The sequence below is a fragment of the Ylistrum balloti genome, unplaced genomic scaffold (assembly GCF_031769215.1).
Source record: "Ylistrum balloti isolate Yb309-2 unplaced genomic scaffold, AGI_CSIRO_Ybal_v1 Utg369642, whole genome shotgun sequence".
Lineage (NCBI taxonomy): Eukaryota > Metazoa > Mollusca > Bivalvia > Pectinida > Pectinidae > Ylistrum > Ylistrum balloti.
In genome coordinates this window covers 215,935-243,685 of record NW_026781902.1, presented here as the reverse complement: position 1 = coordinate 243,685, position 27,751 = coordinate 215,935, and the positions used below count along the sequence as shown (strand labels likewise).

At 35.0% G+C, this 27,751-nt stretch overlaps 1 protein-coding gene across 3 annotated transcripts in view; it reads right to left on the bottom strand.

Annotated features, from left to right (window-relative positions):
- Positions 1-27,751, bottom strand: part of LOC132554822 (protein Fe65 homolog) — a 139,223-nt gene that overhangs the window by 28,764 nt on the left and 82,708 nt on the right. For all 3 annotated transcript variants that reach the window (XM_060219158.1, XM_060219150.1, XM_060219141.1), the window contains exons 4-5: positions 13,062-13,602; positions 8,118-8,331 (exon numbers count right to left, since the gene is read on the bottom strand). In XM_060219158.1, coding sequence (XP_060075141.1) covers positions 8,118-8,331; positions 13,062-13,602 — 755 coding nt within the window. The remainder of the gene's footprint in view (positions 1-8,117; positions 8,332-13,061; positions 13,603-27,751) is intronic.

Sequence of the window (27,751 nt, the reverse complement as noted above, 5' to 3'; positions counted from 1 at the left end):
TAAAGGTAAAAGAGAATGTGGTTTCAGTACAAGATCCAAAGCCAGTGGTTGTCATAGGCAGGTTTACATTATAAAAAGGTGGCCTTTATATACAATACATAAATCTCTCCTTTGATATCACACTGACAGTATGTCATATTGTCATGTATAGAACATAAATTGACTATAACCAGTTACTACCTGTACTTTGTTTTACAGTTAAATGATTCTGTCTAACCCAACTTGATCATGTTAAACCTTACAAACTTACCTCATAATCTCCACATTTTGTAAATAGGACTAATGCCATCTACCCAAATCTCGATAACTCTGTTGTATACTCCAGTTTCTTTGCTGTTAAGATATCTTAGTGTTTCTTTCTGTTACTTAGACATGTTATCATAATATTCTGTATCATTATTTATATGGACTTTTTCTTATTACTAATCATGAAAATTGATATGAAATCATGATAAAACGTACATCACTCCTTCAAATCAGTATAGGTTTTCAAACATCGCAAAAACTTTATAAAGTGGGAGTCCTGTAAAATATGATTTTTTTAAATGTGCTGTAAGCATTGTGTGCTGAATAACACTGATTAAAGTCTCCCTGGTGCATTATTGGAATTGTACTCGAGGTCAACTGTCTGCTCTCTGTTTAATTAAGTGAACCTGGTTGATATGAAGCATGCTTATCAAATAAATATGTGTCAGTGACTGCCTAACAATCTTCAACCATTGCTTTTATGGTCATTATTTTCCATGACCTTGTTCAGGATATTGTGTAGGACGTTGATCCTAACAGGATCTTCTTATTACCTCTATATTGTGATATTTTAATTACGAGAAATCTTACAGTCTGTGAGCAGTGATGGCCACAAAGATAGAAGCAATCTCATCACCAGACATTGAAATGTCTGAGTTCCAGACATCTCTTACTATCACACTAATACCGCCACAAAAGGAGATACAGGGGTCATAAAATCCTTGTATCTGACCCTATAACCTCTCGCATAACAGATCAGTTTCTAAACCAGAAATAATAATATCCATTGTTTTTTTTTCAATAAAAACTAGAGCTATCATCCTGATGATAACTAATCCCCCCTTCAGATGCGAAGATCTCTATATCCCAAATTTGGTCAAACCTCCATCAAAACTGTCCAAAAAAAATTTTAATTGATTTTTTTTTTGTGTGTTCTCTAAAACCTCTATAAACAAAATTAGTTAGACATAAGACAATATTTTATTTTCAACCAATACGAGGGCATAATTTGCATTGTTGTTGATAAAAAAAAAAAAATTCAAGTAGTAATGTTTGTCATCTCTTAATGCCTCTATAAACCAAACTTGGCTGAAAGCATCAATATCTAAATTCCAAACAATTAGAGGCCACCATTTGAGTTAGCATGATTGTGTTGCCATAGTAACAGTTTCTGAAACATGAAATGTGTCACAATATAGGTTTTGATTAGTTATACCATTTGACCTTAGTCAAATAATAAAATCTGTTGAATGACCAATGAGTAAAGACCATTTATAGTAAAACTTGTTTATAATTACCAGTTACCATGGCAACCAAAATTCTTGAAAAAAAAAACCAAAGAAAAAACTCATCAAAGGTGTGAACTAAATTTCATGTCAACTGAATGCTTAGAAAGTGTCTGTTTTTCAAAATGCATAGCATTCATTTTTTAAATAAAAGTAGGATAACTCTGATATGGGAGGGAAAATGCAAAGTCACTTCAGGATGCACATCTCCATATTGTACAGGTCATTCCAATAAAATTTCAAAAAGATCCCTTTTTAACTGAGTGAATGCATAGCCAGACAAAATTGTATTTAATTTTTTCAACATAAAAGAGGGAGGAAAATGTGAAGACACTTAAGGGTGCTCATCTCCATATTGTACTGGCCAATCCCACAAAAACCTTTAAAAGATCCATTGTTAACTGTGTGAATGCATATCCAGACAAAGTTTGTCTATGGATGGACAGACAAGTGGGTGCAGTATATTTACTGTCACATACAAAAATACCACAGCAGTTTCCTTTGAAAGGCAAGGAAACTGCACATAATACACCAACACGTATACATCAAACCACATAAGCATCTGAAGTAAGTCAACATGATACTGAGGAGAGATGACCCTATAGAGTAAACAGAACACTGAAGTTGGATTTACATCATTCAAGCAATTAAAATACGAACATCCATCTCAAATTAATTTTGATCTCAATCTTACTCTTGCATACAACTCAATTTTGTTCTGAAATTTCGTACACATTCATAGATCAGATCTCCCATTCTAATCAAGACTCAAGACATTTTCAAGACCATTTCTCTAGACTAAACCCCCATACTGATCTTCTATCTTGGCCACTTCTCTAGACCAAACCTCTATACTGGCCTTCTATCTGTAGCCATTTCTCTAGACTAAACCCCTATACTGTCCATCTATCTGTAGCCATTTCTCTAGACCACACCTCTATACTGGCCTTCTATCTGTAGCCATTTCTCTAGCCAAAACCCCTATACTGTCCATCTATCTGTAGCCTTTTCTTTAGACCAAACCTCTATATTGTCCATCTATCTGTAGCCATTTCTCTAGCCAAAACTCCTATACTGTCCATCTATCTGTAGCCATTTCTCTAGACCAAACCTCTATACTGTCCATCTATCCATAGCCATTTCTCTAGACCAAACCCCTATACTGTCCATCTATCTGTAGCCATTTCTCTAGACCAAACCTCTATACTGTCCATCTATCTATAGCCATTTCTCTAGACCAAACCTCTATACTGTCCATCTATCTGTAGCCATTTCTCTAGACCAAACCTCTATACTGTCCATCTATCCATAGCCATTTCTCTAGACCAAACCCCTATACTGGCCTTCTATCTGTAGCCATTTCTCTAGACTAAACCCCTATACTGTCCATCTATCTGTAGCCATTTCTCTAGACCAAACCTCTATACTGTCCATCTATCCATAGCCATTTCTCTAGACCAAACCCCTATACTGGCCTTTTATCTGTAGCCATTTCTCTAGACTAAACCCCTATACTGTCCATCTATCTGTAGCCATTTCTCTAGACCACACCTCTATACTGGCCTTCTATCTGTAGCCATTTCTCTAGACTAAACCCCTATACAGATCTTCTATCACGGCCACTTCTCTAGACCAAACCTCTATACTGTCCATCTATCTGTAGCCATTTCTCTAGACCAAACCTCTATACTGGCCTTCTATCTGTAGCCATTTCTCTAGACTAAACCCCTATACAGATCTTCTATCACGGCCACTTCTCTAGACCAAACCTCTATACTGGCCTTCTATCTGTAGCCATTTCTCTAGCCAAAACCCCTATACTGTCCATCTATCTGTAGCCTTTTCTTTAGACCAAACCTCTATATTGTCCATCTATCTGTAGCCATTTCTCTAGCCAAAACTCCTATACTGTCCATCTATCTGTAGCCATTTCTCTAGACCAAACCTCTATACTGTCCATCTATCTATAGCCATTTCTCTAGACCAAACCCCTATACTGGCCTTTTATCTGTAGCCATTTCTCTAGACCAAACCTCTATACTGTCCATCTATCTATAGCCATTTCTCTAGACCAAACCTCTATACTGTCCATCTATCTGTAGCCATTTCTCTAGACCAAACCTCTATACTGTCCATCTATCCATAGCCATTTCTCTAGACCAAACCCCTATACTGGCCTTCTATCTGTAGCCATTTCTCTAGACTAAACCCCTATACTGTCCATCTATCTGTAGCCATTTCTCTAGACCACACCTCTATACTGGCCTTCTATCTGTAGCCATTTCTCTAGACTAAACCCCTATACAGATCTTCTATCACGGCCACTTCTCTAGACCAAACCTCTATACTGGCCTTCTATCTGTAGCCATTTCTCTAGCCAAAACCCCTATACTGTCCATCTATCTGTAGCCTTTTCTTTTTCTTTAGACCAAACCTCTATATTGTCCATCTATCTGTAGCCATTTCTCTAGCCAAAACTCCTATACTGTCCATCTATCTGTAGCCATTTCTCTAGACTAAACCCCTATACTGTCCATCTATCTGTAGCCATTTCTCTAGACCACACCTCTATACTGGCCTTCTATCTGTAGCCATTTCTCTAGACTAAACCCCTATACAGATCTTCTATCACGGCCACTTCTCTAGACCAAACCTCTATACTGGCCTTCTATCTGTAGCCATTTCTCTAGCCAAAACCCCTATACTGTCCATCTATCTGTAGCCTTTTCTTTAGACCAAACCTCTATATTGTCCATCTATCTGTAGCCATTTCTCTAGCCAAAACTCCTATACTGTCCATCTATCTGTAGCCATTTCTCTAGACCAAACCTCTATACTGTCCATCTATCTATAGCCATTTCTCTAGACCAAACCCCTATACTGGCCTTTTATCTGTAGCCATTTCTCTAGACCAAACCTCTATACTGTCCATCTATCTATAGCCATTTCTCTAGACCAAACCCCTATACTGGCCTTTTATCTGTAGCCATTTCTCTAGACCAAACCTCTATACTGTCCATCTATCTATAGCCATTTCTCTAGACCAAACCTCTATACTGTCCATCTATCTGTAGCCATTTCTCTAGACCAAACCTCTATACTGTCCATCTATCCATAGCCATTTCTCTAGACCAAACCCCTATACTGGCCTTTTATCTGTAGCCATTTCTCTAGACCAAACCTCTATACTGTCCATCTATCTGTAGCCATTTCTCTAGACCAAACCTCTATACTGTCCATCTATCTATAGCCATTTCTCTACACCAAAACCTCTATACTGTTCATATATCTGCAGCCATTTCTCTAGACCAAATCTTTTTCTGGACTTGACTGTAACGCTATTTCTTGACTTAATCAATGATAAGGACCTGTCAGATGTAGTGTACTGTAACCGTCCGGCAAAAGTCCAATGCCTTCCTTTCAGTGACAGGATAATTTTCTTTATGACCATAACACAGTAATGGCTAAAATATCAGTTGTAATTATTAATCGAATCTAACCGTCAGTTGGTTCATTACGTAATCGCTTCGTTCTGGTACACACAGGAAGTAAGATCAGTTGGTTTGTAATGAATTCACTTACAGGTTACACTATAAACTTGGTGTAACTGCCATTACATAGCCACCAAAAATAGCTTCGTAACATCCAGCCCCCATTTATACCGTACCAGACAGAGCTGGTATACATCAGTGTCTCTCTTATAACGGTCATTTGATGATCAGCGCTTAATGTTGTAGATGGTTTTCTCTGTACAAATGGTACCCATGGTTCCCTGCCCTAAGAGTGCTACTAAGCTAGACGAGACGGGGTGTTGGAACAGGATCTCTCTGACAGTAAATGCTTACTTTGCTGTAGGTCTTGACGATTTGAATTTTAAATGTGAATTTGAGTAATCGGACAGGATTAAGATAAGTACTGGTATGTGAATTGTCTGTCTCCGAGATGTGCTGTTTCTATGACAACCAGACTATTGTCAAAGAAAGAACATTCTAACAATGTGTTTTTTTTTCTTCCTTTTTATCCATGTAGATCAAGCATTTCATTGTCAGCATTGTCTAAAGAAAAATACCAGACAGAGGACAGGAAATTATAAAATTACAGAAATCTGAATGGACACTGGTCATTGTTGTATAATCAATAAACTACAATATACATTCTTTAAATTGCCATCTCGGAGTGGACATTGGTCATTGTTGTACAACTAACGAATAATGGTGTATATTCTATAAATAGCCACCTCAAAGTGGACACTGGTTATGTTATGTGCTACATTATTTTTGGAGTTTATATCAGGTTACCAATTCAGGTGTAGTTTATGGTCATGCAACATTAAATTTGCTTGTCCTGTGATCACATATGATTTACACTCTGCTGTTTAATGAGACTAAAACCTGATAATTTTTAATATTCATGGGGACATTGTGCCGAATGATCGAGACAATGTTCTATATTTGATAAAGACATAGAAGTGTGATTTTCATTACGTCAACCTTGAGAAACAGATTATCCTGTATCTGAAGGATAGGAACATGAAAGGTGTTAATTGTTAATTCTCACTAAAATGCATTAGTGTTCAGTTATCTCTTTATAAAATAGAATTCCCCGATGGTTTAGCTACAGCTATGATCAGTGTAATGGTTTAAGACATCAGACAGTGAAGAGTTATGTGTAGCTTAATTTCTCTGATTCTCAATCATGTACACTACCTTGGAGTGTGAGACGATAATAAATTCTCTGCCTGGAGACACTTAATGGTCATAATGACTTCAATGTACACCGATTCATCTCACAAGGGACAAAACAGAAATGTAGAGCTATCAACACTTGCTTATTGGCTATTTTATCATAACCTGTACCATTAATTTCTAGATGTCGAAAGAAAGCGGAATAACAAATATCGAATAAACAGCAAGATTTCGATTGTATTTACCATGATCAATTCTTTCCTTGCATTCAAATTCATTACCCAAAATATTAAGGCAAATCAAAATCCAAAACATTAATAGTTTCAAATATCTATTACAATATCTCTTTCCTTCACATCACACTGATTAAAGCCGATAATTTTGGTTCCATATGCTAAAAATTTGGAGAAAAATCTGAATAGAAAATTGATGTGTTATACTGACATATCATTGTTGTAAGTTGATTTCCGACCATAACATGGCCTGGATCTGTCTTTGGAATCCAAAATATTGTTGAGTTGGCAAATTGTGAATATCAATGGATTGACGATGCAAACACTTAGCAGCTGATGTAAAACACAGATATAAGAAACCAGGATAATTGGAATACTTATCACTTTTGTACTGATCATTTATATATAAAATCAATCACATCCCAAAACAGAAATGTTCCAGATAGTTTTGTCAGAGGACTCATAAACCTTAGATACTACCAATGAGAGATATCACCCTTAGATATTGCCAATGAGAGTCATCACCCTTTGATACTGTCAGTGAGAGTTATCACCCTTTGATACTGTCAGTGAGAGTTATCACCCTTTGATACTGTCAGTAAGAGTTATCACCATTTGATACTGTCTGTGAGAGTTATCCACCTTAGGTATGTAAACAAAACAGAGAATAACACACTTTTCTGATAACCCTCAACAAGAAATGAATTTGTGTGATTCAAAGAAGAATGCTCTATCACTTGAGTAATTGAACATATTTAACATTGTGTACAAGTCATACTGACCAACTCTGATACAAACAACTAGTTACCATCCTTAGAAAATACTATTATACTGTTATCAGGGCTCAAATGTATACACCTAATCCTGTTTACATAGTGCTGTGAATTGACCTCTGTGTGAGTTGGTCTTGTGAATTGACCCCTGTGTAATTTCATCCTGTGTATTGACCCCTGTGTGATTTGGTCCTGTGAATTGACCCCTTGTAATTTCATCCTGTGTATTGACCCCTGTGTGATTTGGTACTATGTAATGACCTCTGTGGGAATTGGTACTATGTAATGACCTCTGTGGGAATTGGTACTATGTAATGACCTCTGTGGGAATTGGTACTATGTAATGACCTCTGTGGGAATTGGTACCATGTAATGACCTCTGTGGGAATTGGTACTATGTAATGAACTCTGTGGGAACTGGTACTATGTATTGACCTCTGTGGGAATTGGTACCATGTAATGACCTCTGTGGGAATTGGTACTATGTAATGAACTCTGTGGGAATTGGTACTATATAATGAACTCTGTGGGAATTGGTACTATATAATGACCTCTGTGGGAATTGGTACTATGTAATGACCTCTGTGGGAATTGGTACTATGTAATGACCTCTGTGGGAATTGGTACTATGTATTGACCGCTGTAGGATTTGGTACTATGTATTGACCGCTGTAGGATTTGGTACTATGTATTGACCGCTGTAGGATTTGGTACTATGTATTGACCGCTGTAGGATTTGGTACTATGTATTGACCGCTGTAGGATTTGGTCCTATGTATTGACCGCTGTTGGGTTTAATTAATGACAAAATCTATGAATCCTTGTAGCATATGCTGTCATTAGAGTTATACACACAGTGAGATGATGACAATGTAGTAAGATGTATATACTGACCCCTGTGGGTGTCTGCTCATCTTCCTTGCTGTCCTCTTTCTCCTCTATGGAGCTGGAGGTACTGGCAGACATAGACGAGCTAGAAGACAATGACGTCTTGTTGGACAGTGCATACATGTTGTCGTTGATGGAACCATGATGATGGGAGCCATCATCAGAACGAGCATCTGACTGGATTCCACTGTCATTGGAATCTGGAGAGTTCAAATCAAACCTGACAAAAAATGATGGAAAATCTAATCAGATCTGCTGAATGTGTAAAAATAATATTTAAAAAATATCAATGCATAATTTTCAATGTCCTTATTTGAAAGTAGTTCTTTGTAAGAAAATGTACTTTTTTAACTGCATCTCTTTCATCTTTTATACTTTGTAACTCTTTTTAAGGTGGAAATTGATTATTCAAAAGTAAACATATATCCTAGAATTCAAAATTCTCTAAAGGCCTGGCATGTCATAATGGAGACCAGGTGCCTGAAAGTGATTACATCAGCATGTGTTCCAGCCTCTGATTTATGACAGGAAATTCAGCAACTAAAAACAAAGTATTAAATCAATGATGTAATAGATAACAAATCATGAGTCTTTGTATAGCATTAGTGGCAGCATCACCTGGGATACCAATATCATTTATAGGGATACTGCATCAACTCAGGCTTCCTCAAATATACATGACACCACTATCTCACTAATAGAGGTTTCTCAAAGGTACACCCTATACAATATCTTCACCATTACATGGAAAGTTTTCTCATTAAAGGAACACATCCCACAAAATCTTCACCATTACATGGAAAGTTTTCTCATTAAAGACACACATCATACAAAATCTTCACCATTACATGGAAAGTTTTCTCATTAAAGAAACACATACACTATCTTCACCATTACATGGAAAGTTTTCTCATCAAAGGCACACATACAATATCTTCACCATTACATGGAAAGTTTTCTCATTAAAGGCACACATCACACAAAATCTTCACCATTACATGGAAAGTTTTCTCATTAAAGGCACACACACAATATCTTCACCATTACATGGAAAGTTTTCTCATTAAAGACACACATCATACAATATCTTCACCATTACATGGAAAGTTTTCTCATTAAAGGAACACATACACTATCTTCACCATTACATGGAAAGTTTTCTCATCAAAGGCACACATACAATATCTTCACCATTACATGGAAAGTTTTCTCATTAAAGGCACACACACAATATCTTCACCATTACATGGAAAGTTTTCTCATTAAAGACACACATCATACAATATCTTCACCATTACATGGAAAGTTTTCTCATTAAAGAAACACATACACTATCTTCACCATTACATGGAAAGTTTTCTCATCAAAGGCACACATACAATATCTTCACCATTACATGGAAAGTTTTCTCATTAAAGGCACACATCACACAAAATCTTCACCATTACATGGAAAGTTTTCTCATTAAAGACACACATCACACAAAATCTTCACCATTACATGGAAAGTTTTCTCATTAAAGACACACATCATACAAAATCTTCACCATTACATGGAAAGTTTTCTCATTAAAGAAACACATACACTATCTTCACCATTACATGTTTTCTCATTAAAGGCACACATCACCATACAAAAGTCTTCACCATTACCATTACATGGAAAGTTTTCTCATTAAAGGCACACACACAATATCTTCACCATTACATGGAAAGTTTTCTCATTAAAGACACACATCATACAATATCTTCACCATTACATGGAAAGTTTTCTCAAAGGAACACATACAACCATTACATGGAAAGTTTTCTCATCAAAGGCACACATACAATATCTTCACCATTACATGGAAAGTTTTCTCATTAAAGGCACACATCACACAAAATCACACAAAATCTTCACACACATTACATTACTGGAAAGTTTTCTCATTAAAGGCACACATCATACAAAATCTTCACCATTACATGGAAAGTTTTCTCATTAAAGGAACACATACACTATCTTCACCATTACATGGAAAGTTTTCTCACACATCATCAAAGGCACACACATACAATATCTTCACCATTACATGGAAAGTTTTCTCATTAAAGGCACACACACAATATCTTCACCATTACATGGAAAGTCATTAAAGACACACACATACAATCTTCACCATTACATGGAAAGTTTTCTCATCCAAGGCACACATACAATATCTTCACCATTACATGGAAAGTTTTCTCATTAAAGACACACATCATCACATTAAATTTTCTTCACACATCACACAAAATACCATTACATGGAAAGTTTTCTCATTAAAGGCACACATCACACAAAATCTTCACCATTACATGGAAAGTATTCTCATTAAAGGCACACATCATACAGAAATCTTCACCATTACATGGAAAGTTTTCTCATATTAGGGACACCTCATACAAAATCTTCACCATTAAGTAGAAAGTTTTCTCATTAAAGGCACACATCATACAAAATCTTCACCATTACCTTTGAAAGTTTTCTCATTAAAGGAACACGTACAATATCTTCACCATTACATGGAAAGTTTTCTCATTAAAGGCACACATCATACAATATCTTCACCATTACATGGAAAGTTTTCTCATTAAAGGAACACGTACAATATCTTCACCATTACATGGAAAGTTTTCACATTAAAGGAACACATCACACAAAATCTTCACCATTACACTGAAAGTTTTCTCATTAAAGGCACACATCATACAAAATCTTCACCATTACATGGAAAGTTTTCTCATGAAAGGCACACATACACTATCTTCACCATTACATGGAAAGTTTTCTCATCAAAGGCACACATACAATATCTTCACCATTACATGGAAAGTTTTCTCATTAAAGGCACACATCCCACAAAATCTTCACCATTACATGGAAAGTTTTCTCATCCAAGGCACACATACAATATCTTCACCATTACATGGAAAGTTTTCTCATTAAAGACACACATCATACAAAATCTTCACCATTACATGGAAAGTTTTCTCATTAAAGGCACACATCACACAAAATCTTCACCATTACATGGAAAGTTTTCTCATTAAAGGCACACGTCACACAAAATCTTCACCATTACATGGAAAGTTTTCTCATTAAAGGCACACACAAAACCAAACCCTCATCATGACATAGTGTGTGAGAAAGGACTATTCTCTCAGCAAAAAGAAACCCATAGAATTAGGAATATACAAATAGGAGACAAATAGGCCTATAGGTTTTATTTAGAGACAACATTATCAGACCCATAGAAGCTAATCTAGATAAAACAAACAAAACAAATGAGCATGTCTGTCCTTGACAAATAAACCCATAGATGTCTGGATGAGAAAAAACAAGCCCATAGAATCTCGTCTGGATGAGACAAAACAAAAACTCCTCGAACGTGTCTGACCTAGACAACCAGACCAAAGCACCTAATCTAACAAACAGAAATATTGAGATGAATTCCATCCGAAGTATTGAACATTAATCACACACTGAAATGCTTTCTTTATTGACAAAGATTCCATTGGAGACAGGTTTCTGTCACTTTTCTCCCTGCCTGGGTGACTGGGTGCCCAACCGAAACATCACCAAATTATAAATCTGTATGATGTTGTGTGTGTTTGTTATTCCCAAGGCAGAGAATGATTATGGCTCTATCTTTATTACCCTATATAATAACACCCTGATAAGGCAGGCTATCCTCCTCACGCAGGTCCCCAACAATAGCATGTGTAGAGGGTGTTGGATTTCTAATATTCCTGGTTTATTGAATGATAGATTATGATGGTTTAAAATGGCTATGTTTGTCTACCAGTAGACAAAGCTATTTACTGACTGCTGTTCCTAATATCGCCTGACCAGCATCATACATCCATGGAATAAAAAAAGTAACCTTATGAAACTTGTATTGTAAGAATAGAATAACCTGAAGCATTATCAGTAATTGTAGTAGAACAATGACTAGTAAATATACAAAATGTTGGCATTAAAAGTCACAACTTTAACCCTAATGTTAAATGTACAGAAGGTCATCTGTTTATCTGTCTAGCACTCAGACACGTGTTGTATATGTAGATTCACTGCCATTCTCAGACGTGTCATTAATTGTCATGACATATTACAATCTATGTACATAATATGATGGTGTCTAGGGGAGATAAAAATGTGACATGCAAAGTAAAATGAAGGAATAACTCTTTCAAGGTTGAAATCTTTTTAGCAACAGATATATATTCAAAATTATTTTAAGACAAGTACTATTTAAGATTCATGAAGAACAACACCCCTTCATCTAAACCTCTGGTGTTAACATGTTGCAGCTCATTTGATATTCAAGGGCCTTTCTCCATTATCAAGATTTTCCAAATATACAGGTTGATGAGAAGTTTTACAGTCATCATTGTGATCTCTCTGAGAAATATTCTATTTCTTTGTGATGTGTAATAAGAAGCAGGATGTATTTGATACTTGTTAGTTTGCCTGTTGGTTCCATTATTGTATATCTTGTTCTTATTTGAGAATATGACATTACTTACTTAGATGGGCCAAGGTCTAAATTGTGGGTGTTGTCCATGAAGCAGAAGACACTTACTCTTCTAGAACACCTGGTCTTATTCTCCTTGTACTATTTCAGGAGTCTCGGTGTAAATCTTTCTTTTATTCATATTTTGTGCTACTTTTATTGAATATGAATTTAGATCATGATTATGTTGACATGTGTGTATTTTTATTCCTGTTTCTTGTTAACTGTGATGACTAATTGGACGATGATGATCATCCCAATCAATCCTGTTTTCTTTTAATGTCAACTAAATAGAAGAGAAAGGGAATGAGAAATTATTTTGAGAAATTTATCACTTGACATAAATACAATCCTACCTGCTCCCCCTTGTCTTCATTCCTATGAAAACCACTCAGTGGCTATTGACTTACTTGAGTTTACGGAGGTTCTCCACACTTGGTGTTGTCATGGCACTCTCTGGTTCATCCTCAGTATCTGGACTAAGAATGTTGACTTGTTTTTCTCTTGCCTTTGACTCCAACATACTGTAATATCCCAGGAACCCTCGGTTCTTCTTTCCCGCTTTATCATTTGCCTCCTTCTGTGCCGAGTCCTTCTCATTGGCTCGATTCAAATCTTCAGTCAGCTTTTTAGTTTCATACATTGTGATGTACTCATTTTCATTGTCTTCATCACTCGACAAATCTTCCTCCCCTTCTGAAGAGCTCAGATTTTCACTGGAAGAGTCAGAAATGAGACGTTTCTTTTCTGGGGTATAGTTCTTATTAGTGGTATTTGTAGTTCCATTTTTGTTGGATTTCTGGTCCAGTAGGGACAATGTGCTGATGTCATCAACATCATCATAGATACTAGAATCTTTGTCGTCACTTCCATTTTTCTTCATGTTGGAATTCATACGGTCTTCAAATTGGTAGTTAGGGTTGGCAAAACTGAGATAGGTGTTTTCAGAATCTGAAAATACATAAATTTTAATACTGTAAGTAAAATTTTCACTTGAAATATATACCAGATTTGTTTTTCACAAAATTATTAGAGAAACAAAACATTATGTATTTGTACAGCCATTTCACTGGTACACTTTCACACAGGCCAATCTAATCTTGAAAAATGTAACATATTTCAGTCAAAATGAATTTGACTGATAAAGGATGTCATGTTTTGAAATATTCCTACAAGAACTTAAATAGAAAACTACTAATCATAACCAAATAGGCATGTTCTTGTCAGAAAAAGATTCTCTCCCATCCATAAGGAGTGATTATCACCATTTACCTAGCCTGGTAATTTTGAAATAATGAGCTGATCAATTCAAGACAACTAAATACTATTAGTAGGTAAACATCCAACACAGCCTCCCTCCTATATCAAATTATTTTGTCGCCATTGTGAATGAAGACAGTGACCTAGCCAGGATCTACAATAGAGGTGGTTGTGTTTGCCTGTTGCACTCTTGTTATAGTAATTTAATTTATCTCAGACTGTTGACTTGAAATGAGATGTGAGTGTACAAAACTGAGCTGAGTATCGGAGAGAAGCAGGCACACCAAGCAGGTGCTGGCTAAGAACTTCCAATATCATAAAAAAAAATTGTCACCAGAAATGATTCCTCATTCATCTCACCTACTTGTTTCTCCAATGTTATCAATTTTTTCTGAAATTTCTTTAGAAATGAAAACTTTACATAACAGACGGATTTTTAAAGTCTTGAAATACTTTAAATAGTCCAAGTATTTCAAATAGTCATACCAGACATTTTCAATGAAATCATACAGACAGAAGGGTCACAGTGAAATCATACAGACAGAAGGGTTACAGTGAAATCATACAGACAGAAGGGTCACAGTGAAATCATACAGACAGAAGGGCTGACAAACTATACTAGGATGGTGACCAGGTGACAAACTATACTAGGATGGTGACCAGGTGACAAACTATAATAGGAGGGTGACTAGTTGACAAATTACAATAGGAGGGGAACTAGGTGACAAACTACAATAGGATAGTGACTAGGTAGGTAACAAACTTCAATAGGAGGGTGACTAGGTAACAAACTACAATAGGATGGTGACCAGGTAACAAACTACAATAGCAGGGCAACTAGGTGACAAACTACAATAGGAGGGTGACTAGGTAACAAACTACAATAGGAGGGTGACTAGGTGACAAACTTCAATAGGAGGGTGACTAGGTAACAAACTACAATAGGATGGTGACCAGGTAACAAACTACAATAGGAGGGTGACTAGGTAACAAACACCAATAGGAGGGTGACTAGGTAACAAACTACAATAGGAAGGTGATTAGGTGACAAACTTCAATAGGAGGGTGACTAGGTAACAAACTACAATAGGAGGGTGACTAGGTAACAAACAACAATAGGAGGGTGACTAGGTAACAAACTACAATAGGAGGGTGACTAGGTAACAAACAACAATAGGAGGGTGACTAGGTAACAAACAACAATAGGAGGGTGACTAGGTAATAAACTACAATAGGAGGGCAACTAGGTGACATCAGTACATTAGAGTGACTCATGTCAAACTGTTGTGTCGCAATGTCCCTGTCCTCAGAACATTTTATGTCACAATAAAATGCTTAACCACCAGTAAAAGTTATTCTAGATGTTGCTGCTGAAATTTGAAGCCCAGAAGACAAAAACAGGAAAGGAATTATAGTGAGCAAATCACATGAGGAATTCCTCCATTCTTTATTGAACTAAACTTGATCAATGACAAGACAGTTCCATAGCCAAATTTAAGGGGGTTACAGACTCAAAATTACACTTTTGAGCCAGTCTGACATTCAGGTTTCCAAGAATTCTGTTATCATGTTTTATGTAGTTCTGGAATTGTACTTGTGAGCACAGCTGTTCCATATAGACTTATTATCACTACCTGGTTGTGGGATTGGCTCTATACAAGATAGCTTCGCGTATAGAATTGCACACTCTGACACAACTTTGAATTTCTAGCTAACGCCTATTTCAATAAAATATATTCACTGGCATATTTCAAATATTTGTGGATCTGTACATCTCATATATAAGACGAAGTCAGCAATCAACAACTTTTACTTAATACAAATCAACGTTTAAACGATGTGTTGATCAGTATCATAATCTGAGAAACAGCATTATTAACATTTAAACAAAGCTTAAAATTAACATTCAACATTTAAACAAAGCTTAAAATTAACATTCATTATTATCAAATAATGACCAAACTCATTATCTACTGTGTAAGGTATTGTTGTTGATGTCTCCAGAGCATTTTGTGCCTTACTATACACATGGGTATACAACACATCAAAACAGTGTATCAAAACTGTATCACACTGAAGCACTTTTTGATACTGAAAATATATTTAATCAAAGTCTACAACATTCTTGTTCTAAAATTTAGAGCTCATAAGGCAATAAGAACAAAGCAACAATACCACATTTATCACCAAATGATCATCTTTGAAATAGTAGAAACCCTGTTTTTTCTCTCCTTTTCTGGACTTTTGGCTATATCACCTAACCTTTGTTCATAGTCAAATTTTTACACATTTGTATGATTCCTTGATGTAGGGAATAACTTATCATCATATCAATTTTTAAATACTGGTAAGACATGGACTTATTGACAGACAAATATCAATTCTAGAATCAGACATGGACTTATTGACAGACAAATATCAATTCTAGAATGAGACATGGACTTATTGACAGATAAATATCTACTCTAGAATGAGACATGGACTTATTGACAGATAAATATCTACTCTAGAATCAAACGAGGACTTACTGACAGATAAATATCTACTCAAGAATGAGACATGAATTAATTGACAAATAAATTTCAACTCTAGGATCACGTATTGACTTATTGTCATTGGCAAATTTGGTAAATAACAAAATTTAATATGATTACATCAATATCTGAAATCAGGCATGGAATAATTTTCTGATAAATGTAGTATACAGGTTTTGGCAAAACTTTGTGCTTCTTCAGGATCTGATTAAGCCCAAAGATCTGGTGATGTTTCCAAATAAAGAAAATTCAACTTTACTTCGCAACTTTGCTGCAAATGAACACGATTCTTAAACTATTTTCAAGTTGCATCAACAATCAAAAGGTGCTTAATTCACTGTTGTGTCATCTGTATTATCTGTCAGGGAAATGTATAAAAACGTCTCATTATATAAGTCGAAAATAAAAAAATAAATCCTCTTAACATATTCGGGAAAATCAAACCGATGATAAATCCTTAGGAAATAACAAGTGAACCTTTAAACAGCCAAGGATTTCAAACACAAAACCTCTGATTAATCTACTGAAATGACTTCGGTAATTGTAATTTTCTATTTCAATGATGTGTCATCATTAGACAACATATCACTGATGATGAAAACACATTGACTAATGGATGAGGCAGCTGAGAGACAGTCGGGGAAATCCTTCAGGAGTAATGGCCGACCCTAATTAATAGGTTTTCATCCCCACAATCTATCAGCTACTCCTCCCTGGAAATCCTCTAGACAGTAAAAACAAATCTAACAGTGAGAAATCCAATTTGTTTGTGGTACAAATTGTAAACCTCCATGGAATAAGACTTTTATGGGTAGGGTAAGGACGTTTTTTCCAGATTTTTTTTCTTTTTTATTATAATTTCAACAATTAAACATTTCTTAATCTCAAGAGTTTTAGTATCTTGTAATTCCATGGTGAAGTTGTTACAAAAAATTTGTTTATAAAGAAAGCCTTTTGAACAATATGTTCACATCTGTTAAAAAGACAGAAAAGTCAGTTGAATTTGTTTGTACTAACATGAAGATAAATTTATGATGGTCACAGGTAGACCAAACACTGACATCATGGAATCACAGCCAAGGGCACTTGAGACGGTTGGTAGGTGCTGTTCACTGTTCTATTTCTTGACAACCATAACTCATATTTGTTAGAAAACCCACAAAATTTGAAAATATTGACTGATAACTGGTAACTTTTGGTGACATCATGTCTGGATAATTTGTTATAGTTTTTGAAATCACAACAAAAATTACTTTTAATCAATTAACAGTTCTGTTCATAATTCTTCTTTCAGCCATTTTGTTGCCATTAAGTTACACTGTATGTAATCAATCACAACAAATATCTAGGTTTATTGTGATCTCTGATAATACATTTTCACGTTATCATGACAGCTTTAACTGTTATTAAACAAAACTTGAAATCTGCATAGTTACGACAGAAATGCACGAGTAAAATATGTGAAAAAACATCTAAAAATAGAGCTGGTCAACTTCCATATCTAAAAATACCTAAATTGCTTGCACTGACTTCCCCTACTGGCTAGTAAACAGAACAACATTGCTGACAGCTTTTGAACATGCGAGGAGTTATTCATTATTTCACAATACTTTAAGTACATCACGCAAAGGTTGTTTCGAAATAATGAATGCAAAGCTTTAATGAAACTATATGCACTTCATTCACAAGTTAATAAAATGTACATCTGACTAAGATCTTCTGGTCTGTGGCTCTGATCCCCAGTCTGCCAGTCTTCAAGACAAACTGGTCTATGCTTGCGTGATTGACTTATTTCTTAACACAAATTTACATATAGAGAGTGGAGCACTCCATTAGAGATTCCCTGCTATCCGTGTGCAGTTTCCTGGTTTTAATTGCCGTTATGAAAATCTATAGTATTGATTCTCACATCTGATGACACCTCATAATAAGCCTATCACATTCTACCATTCAACACATTTTAGTATTTTTTTTTTTTTTTCAGAATTTACACGTTATGAAAATATAGATGTACAAGATCATTTCATTTATGTCCGTATTCTGACCAAGAAAAACCATTGTCAAGGTCAACCATAATTGATGGCAATTGAAAACCATCAAGATCTGAGTTAACCAGAAAACCACTGAGATCAGAGGTGACCAATGAAAATCAAACATAAAAAAGTGACCAATGAAAACCACCAAGATCAGAAGTGACCACTGAAAATAATAAAACATCAAAAGTGACCGATGAAAACCACTAAGATCAGAGGTGACCAATGAAAACCACCAAGGTCAGAGGTGACCAATGAAAATATTAAACATTAAAAAAAGACCAATGAAAATCAAACATAAAAAAGTGACCAATGAAAACCACCAAGATCAGAGGTGACCAATGAAAACCACTAAGATCAGAGGTGACCAATGAAAATAGTAAAACATCAGACCGTGACCAATGAAAATCAAACATCAAAAGGTGACCAATGAAAACCACCATGATCAGAGGTGACCAATGAAAACCACCAAGATCAGAGGTGACCAATGAAAACCACTAAGATCAGAGGTGACCAATGAAAATAATTAAACATCAGACGTTGACCAATGAAAATCAAACATCAAAAGGTGACCAATGAAAACCACCAAGATCAGAGGTGACCAATGAAAACCACTAAGATCAGAGGTGACCAATGAAAATAATTAAACATCAGATGGTGACCAATAAAAATCAACACAATCAGAGGTTATCTATGAAAATAACATAAGGTTAAAATGTAATCAATTGAAAATATAGCCTTAAACATGTTATCACAACATCATCCACCCCCTAGATGATCAGAATCCATTTCAATAAAGTTGACAGGACTCTAGATGACAACACCTAGAAATTGAACAAGTAAAGGAGACTTAAAACCTGTAACTAACTAACCACCATCATCCATCATTATGAAATATTTTAGATTTTGGTTAACAAGGAAATTTCATTTTATTGTTTGATAACTGAAATGGTCTTTCATCCTCTCTCTATAATGGATTTTCTACAATTTTGTGTGCAGCTGTATAACCGAAAAATACACTTTTTTCACCTTATTTTTTTTTTTTTAATTTTCACATAATCCAAAGCTATTGTGTAATTTAATGTGATTCTGATAACTGCAATCAATTTTTATCAAAGAGTCCTGCGGACAATATTAACATGGATTTTGATTAAATTCAGTCCTGACAGCCAATGCAGTATTGCACCTTATGATTCTTAAGTGGTAGGTACACAAAATCTGAGATGAGTAAAGTGTGATAGGAAGTGATTAAGAGCTAGCTGACAGGCAGGCCAGACACTGGCTTATTTACTGTAGTGTAACACACACCAACAGGAAGTACACCCAGACAAACCAACATTTCATCTATAGCAAAGGTCCTCCGACGACTTCAATAAGGTTTAAATTTCTCAGTTGCAGTCGGAAGAAGTCTTATTCAGCGGATATTTTGCACATCGTGCACTTGGGAAACTTTTGAAGCATTTAATTTACGGACAAGTTGTGAACATATATCAAGAAATGCAAATTAAGACACATTCACTTTTTTTTTAATTTGAAAGGAAAATTCTACATGAAAAATTATTGTTTTATCAGAATATCTTTTTCTCAACTTCAGACCTCTTACTGAATTCTGTGTAGATCACAACCATGATTAACTATGGCAACCTTTGTGGTATACTTGGCAGATCACATAACAAATTCTCCAAACTTTCTTCACTGCTAAATAATTAACATTATATTGAAATATTGAATCAAAAACTTTATGGGTAATTTTATAAAATATGATAACTTTTTTTTTTAGACCAGCAGACATTCAGGCACCTACAGAGGTCATTACCTCTCTTATTTCTCATTATATCAGAACAAATTGTCTGTTTTGTTTGATTACAAATATGATATTGTCAGAATAAAAAAACCTTACTGGAAAGCTTACCAACAACATTGCAATACTGGTTTCAAAAAGTCTGAACATTCAGATATCAAATCACCAAACAGACAGTCAATTAAAATAGCGTCTATAATTTTAAAATGTTAAGAAATAACTACAAAAAGATCAATTTTCTATCATTTCCTGTCTCCATTTTCATTATACCGGAAAGTTTCCCTGAGGGTAAAAACTTTGTTACAGACCACAAAATCAGGAAATAACATATTGGTAAGTAAACGATTTTCAGGCTGTTCAATATTCTGATGTCACAAACACTTGCTTCTCTAATTTTCCTTTTCAGACTCAAACCATGTGATGTGAATGTAAACTGTATGAAATAATAAGGTAAGATTTGTAAATATGTTATTTATGTGCAAAATCAGGTACATTTCAAAGGAATATGTTTTAATGATCTGCAGTTTGAACAGTTTGAAAGTATCTATTTTACAATTATAAAACAACAGATTACTTCTTTCTATGTCAAGTAATCAAATGATTGATATTTCATCATAGGATAAAATTTGAAACACTGGAAAAGCAACATTGAATACAGATAGCAAATCAGAACATGTCCTGCCATTTTCTATTCTAAATGTTCTTCCTGAAAAAGATATGAAATAAACATGTCGAAATCCTTTTTATTGAAGGACATGGAAAATATCCCTTAGAAAAAGAAATATTGAAAAGAAATGAAAAGCATTTTTAAAAAGAGTTTGCTATTGAACGGGAAGACATCTTTATCAATATGCCCCTTCAGACGTACATGTTGTGACTGACTTACATCAAAATGTTATGATGTTGTCTATAAACCAACATCAATGTTTTATATTAATGTCAGAAAGATAAGCTTTTCTGAAACAAACGGACATCAACAAAACTATCTGATGAATATGTTACATGTCTACAAGATCAAAAATAGATATAAAAAAATTTGAGAATGGCAACATAAATATAGAAAAAGTGAGAATAAAGCAACAAATGGTAAATAATTGAAGCAAATATTATGTTATGATATCACATGAAAATCTAAAAAAAAAAAAAAAAATTGAAAAGATTGTTGTGAAAAAGCATTGAAGGAAAGCTTCTGGAGAACAGAGAATTGTCAGTGTTTTCGGTGCATTTGTTCTCTAACAATACTTATATAAGTATCCTTACATATTCTTCTGATGAGACAGGACATTCATATTACAAAAGCTTTTCAAATACATGCTTGTCAAAACCAATGTGTCCTCAGATATTTTCTGGATGTCAGATACTTTTGAAGGGGGTAATATTCCTACACTGTGATACCCAGGGGAAAAGGGATGACAGACAATGAACTAGTCATCTCTTCCACTTCTTCTATATATTCAATATCCCTAATGGTGCTGTAAACTTTTCAGAGAAAGGCGAAACTTGATTCATCTATTTACATGTGTCATAAACCTGGCATGGCTACTGTAGTGTTCATTCTCATCTAAGATCAGGACTGTACAGTATCAGAGTAACATCATAAGCCACTACAGTCTATACCAGTCCATCAACAACAGTATTATTGTATCCCTGGACAATGATGAAACACAGAATTACACAGAAGATTTACATCATATTCATGCCATATACCAAGAAACAGTCAATGTCTAAATCCAAAATCAGAAGAGACAGTAACCCAATGGCAGATGTTTTATTGAAATACTTTTCGAAATCTACACAGGTGAATCTGTTTCAAACCTAGTGAATGGCCAGGGACTTCAGTTTTTAGTACAAGGAAGACTTCTGGATATCCTTTATCAATTGCTAATTTTCGTTTTCTAATTAGAATTTTTTGGATATAACCTCAATTTTTTTTCCAGTTTTTGCTGGGATTTTTTTCATTTTAACTCCTTTCTCATGTTAACATGTTCAATTGCTATTTTCACTTCAAATCCTTCAAATCAATTAAGGACCCAATAACCTAGGTTTAAACAAACATATACCACAAATATCCAGTAAATGAAATATATATATCTAAAGACATTATTCTGAAATCAGGCAAGAACTCTCGATGAAATATATATATCAAAAAAAGTAAAGATTATATATAATTGCAAAGATGTGCTCTGAAGAATTATTTAGGCAGGTCCTTGAAAATAACTTTGAAGATGGAAAAGGAATTCCTAGTCACAAACATGTGATAATTTAACAGCATTTTAAGAGATTCCACAACACTGATCTTTACCCAGACATCACATATTGACTAGTCAGTCTTTGTCCTGAGATGGTCCAGGATTATACACACCATGAATTATACATGCTATATTCATCATAAAACTAATAAAGAGAGATTCTACGAATCTTTACTACATGATAATTCACTGAAGCCTTTCAACCACAAATCAGTGTTACACGGCATTAGCTTTTATTTTTATGCATAATCCTATAAAATACTTTTTCTCAAATGACGTCCTACAGAAAACACGACAGTAGAAAGAGATACCTCCATTAAAAATAAGGAAGAATCTGTCTAATAACGGGGAAAACAATTCGTGATTTATCGTATGATAAATTCAGCCATATACGTTGACATTGGTTCGAGATTATCCTGCCGTCACATGATCCACCTATTTAGTTGTATTAGCGGCACTCAGGAAGCAATAAAAGAACTGCGAGTGACAAATTTGTCGTCTACAAATATCCGTGGGTTAGTCAATAATTGTTAGCAGGGATGCAGGCGTCACGATGGGTAAACACTGTCACACAGTCTTGAGAAAACTTATGTTTCTTGCATGGCTTCCTCCTAACTCAGTAAGCAATCAACCCAGGCATATCTATTGCCTTGTGTATGCTTGGCAGTTTCTGATCTCATATTGAAGGAATTGCCGTGGGTATATCAGAAGATTAATATTTAGCTAGGGATATAGCCTTTACAATCCGGAATGGATGTTTAGCGAGTTGGATGAATTACATTTTCTGAGCGTAAGATATATTTCTGTTAATTACAACTTCCTTGGAACTGTCTTGAATCAATAACACTGTCCATTTCCTGAACAGATGATACTAAAGGCACCAGCTTACTTTCTTCTCATTGACCTTGATATTTCAGTAGGAAGCAATCACAATAGCTCAATGTCTGTATCTGAACACTATACAATTAATGTATAAAGTGAAAAAACAACATTAATGGTGAAAATTGTATTTAGTTTGGTTAAGATTTCAAAACCAATTTAGGTTTTTACATCTACTGACACTAGTAAATTTTTTGCTGAAAATTTAGGTATTAGTTGTCACACTTTTTTTTAACTTTACCTGAAAATAAGGTACGAAGGTAAACTTTGTGATTGGCTATAAATACAAAACTACACAACCTTTCAAACAGACAGTTTATTGGTTCTTATAAAAACAGTAACTAAACTTTGTTACAGCAGTCACATCAGTGTTTGTAACTCAAAGGTCAAAGGTATCTCAATTTGCGAAGACACAAAAATTATACAAAATACCATTTTTTTTTGTGGAAGACAGCAAAAAGTAATAAACTTTGAATTATATGTATCTGAAAACTATTATGAAACCATCCTTAAATCACTGATTTACACACCAGCATCAACATCCTCTTATTTCCTTCAACGTAGGAAACAATGCCGATTTCCATTTATTTCTAAAGTCTTATTCAAACTTTTTCGGACATGATAAGTGGAATTGTTAATTGAATCAATAAGTCAACATTAACTGTCATGTTGACTGGCCACTCCATATGGAGGAGTCAAAACCATTAGTTCTCAAGCATATACATGTAGGTCAGACCACTCCATACAGAGGAGTCAAAACCATTAGTTCTCAAGCATATACATGTAGGTCAGACCACTCCATACAGAGGAGTCAAAACCATTAGTTCTCAAGCATATACATGTAGGTCAGACCATTCCATACAGAGGAGTCAAAACCATTAGTTCTCAAGCATATACATGTAGGTCAGACCATTCCATACAGAGGAGTTAAAACCATTTGGTCTCTAGCATATACATGTAGATCAAACACTCCATACAGGGGAGTCAAAATCATTTGATCTCTAGCATATACATGTCAAAACCATTTGGTCTCTAGCATATACATGTAGATCAGACACTCCATACAGAGGAGTTAAAACCATTTGGTCTCTAGCATATACATGTAGATCAGACACTCCATACATAGGAGTTAAAACCATTAGTTCTCAAGCATATACATGTAGATCAGACCACTCCATACAGAGGAGTCAAAACCATACATGTAGGTCAGACCACTCCATACAGAGGATTCAAAACCATTAGTTCTCAAGCATATACATGTAGGTCAGACCACTCCATACAGAGGAGTCAAAACCATTAGTTCTCAAGCATATACATGTAGGTCAGACCATTCCATACAGAGGAGTCAAAACCATTAGTTCTCAAGCATATACATGTAGGTCAAATTCCATACAGAGGAGTTAAAACCATTTGGTTCTCTAGCATATACATGTAGATCAAACACTCCATACAGGGGAGTCAAAATCATTTGATCTCTAGCATATACATGTAATTCAGAGTTACATAACCATTTGGTCTCTAGCATATACATGTAGATCAAACACTCCATACAGGGGAGTCAAAATCATTTGATCTCTAGCATATACATGTAATTCAGACACTCCATACATAGGAGTCAAAACCATTTGGTCCCTAGCATATACATGTAGCTCAGACCACTCCATACAGAGGAGTCAAAATCATTTGTTCTCAAGCATATACATGTAGCTCAGACCATTCCATACAGGGGAATCAAAACCATTTGTTCTCGAGCATATCTATGTAGCTGATCATTATATACAGTCAGCAAAAGAGGTATGGTGCTATGCAACGAAGGAGCACTACTATTGAAGTTCAACGCCTTAGTAAATCTAAAAACACAGGACTAGTGACAAATAAATGTGCATTTTGGTTCACCATGTCTAAATATAGAACATGTATATCCTTACACTGGTGTGTTTACCATGTATGTCGCTGGCAATATTACAATTGAAGATGGGAAATGCATGAGAAAAGACAACACAAAAGATGAATTAAATGGCAGGATAACTTAACATAGGATTGTTTATCATCCTGAAGATACACTGAACACTGAGATGACATTCTATCATGTCTCCAACACGTGCTCTACAGCACTAACACTGTATCATGTTACTCGTCAGCTGCATTCATTACCATCAAAGACAATCAGTCAGGTTTTGGTCACTAACTGCCAAAATGCATATATGAAAATGTATCATCAAATTAAAAGATACTTACCTCAAGAATTAGTTATCAACAATGTGTATTGTAAACAAACAAAAAGTAATAAAATCACGATGTCTGTAGCTGAGATCGCTCATGTGACCCCATCAAAATTTGACTGGCCTGGGAGTAATGTCTTACCGTTTGTGCTATAGACACTGATGCAGAAATCACCAACATTAAAACCATAAATTCAATATTGAAAACATAAGTACTTAACATTTTTGGTCCAGTGTGATTTTTCAGTTGTTTGGTATTGGGTCACACTTGTACCAATTTTTGAGGGTAGGAGTTAAGTGACATTTGATCACACTAGATTGGGTTCAATTGCCTAAAAGGTAGTACATGTGTTGTGTGTCAAAATCACAATTATGATGTTTAAGTGCATATTGCTTCAGGTAGCAACTTGGACGATCTGTAAAAAATAACACATGACACATAGCTAAGATATTTTTCCTGATACGTGGTATTTCGATATAGCTCGATAAGCTTACCTATCTGAACTCATCGAAATAGAAAATTCATTTTGGTTGAATCAGGCGGATACATGCCATACCTCTTTAAGCCTTGGCTGAGGTGTTAAAGCTCAACTGATCATTACCATGCCTTTAAGCATGTATCAAGTATAACAGATGCTAGACTGAAACTCCCCGTGGTAGATAGACGTGATCTCAATTTACACATGAGGGACTCATTGTATTCTTTCCATTAAAAGCTACTTCTCCTTCTCACATTATCACTATAATGCTAAACCAAAAAAGGACTCCATAGACAAGCTCAAATGACTTTTGGGGAGTAATAGTAGTTCATAATATCCCTATGAAAGTCTTAAAAAAAATAAATGTTTTGGGCCCAGTGGTTTCATTATTGGCCATTTTCAGCTGGGTTGATCACCGAAATATTTTTTTCCAAAGTACGGATCAACAGCAAGTGAAGAAATGGTATTGATTGGCCAATTTCTGCTCATATCTAGTAATCCTGAATCAAGAACTTGGTCATGACCCATCGCTTAAAAAATATAAACTAGTAATGGAAAGGGATATTTATCAGCTAACCCACTCTGTAGCAAGTAAAGCACAGCTATTTCCGTCCTAGACTTTCCGTGTAAGGAACATCTCTATCAGGAAAAGGAGAGCGAGCTTACAAATCAACAAAATAAGAAACATTTCTATCTATTCATAATTTGACAGAGACTGAAAACCCAATTTTTAGAAAAATTAATGCTCAATTTTATCAACCCATATAATCAGACAATTATGAAAAGTTGTGGTATAAAATATCAATTTGTGAGAAATTGTTAATACTATGTATTCTGGTCAAAAGCTTGCTGACTTTGACAATGTTTGCTAGAAGGTTATAACACCGGTCGTCTAAACTCGTAATGGTTTCCGTTCATTGCTCCTGCTAATGGCTTCCATAGTGACAAGTAAATTACTACAACAGGGGGAAGTAACTCTAGGTCATCAAAGTAACCTTGTTATGGAATAGTGATATTAACTTAGAATCTATCTAACATGATTCAAGTACACAAATGAATTATATTACTGTTACATCAACAAACAGCTTTAAATGTAAGTTTGATGTCAGCTCAGATCCCTAGTACAAATAAAAGATATTACTGTGATGTCAACAAACAGCTTTAAACATAACTTTGTTGTAATAATTAAGTTAATAGCTACAAGTTTCATTCAGAAATATGAAATATACAGCCAGAAAATGCTGAAATATCTCAAGTGTACAAAATGCAAAATTTATCTGTAATTAAAATAAGCTGGCTCTAGTTTACTGACTATTGATCTCATAAACAGGATCAGTACCAGATTTATCTCCTGTCTCATCACAGTAATTATTTATAATTCATTGACCAACATAAAAGGTAGAAATATTCACAGTAATTGTCAGTGTGATCTATTCCTTACACTACATGTTTACTTTCACTTGATTGGTGAAATATAACTAGTAGAAATTTGAAAAATAATTGTACCAGCAAAAAATAAATCTTTCATATTCCCCACACAACCCCCATTAGAGTGGGCGTGTTGTGCATTAGATATTTGTAGTAGACACGGCAAATTATCAAGTTTTCTGCCAATAATAATTGCCATTATATTACAGAAAAAC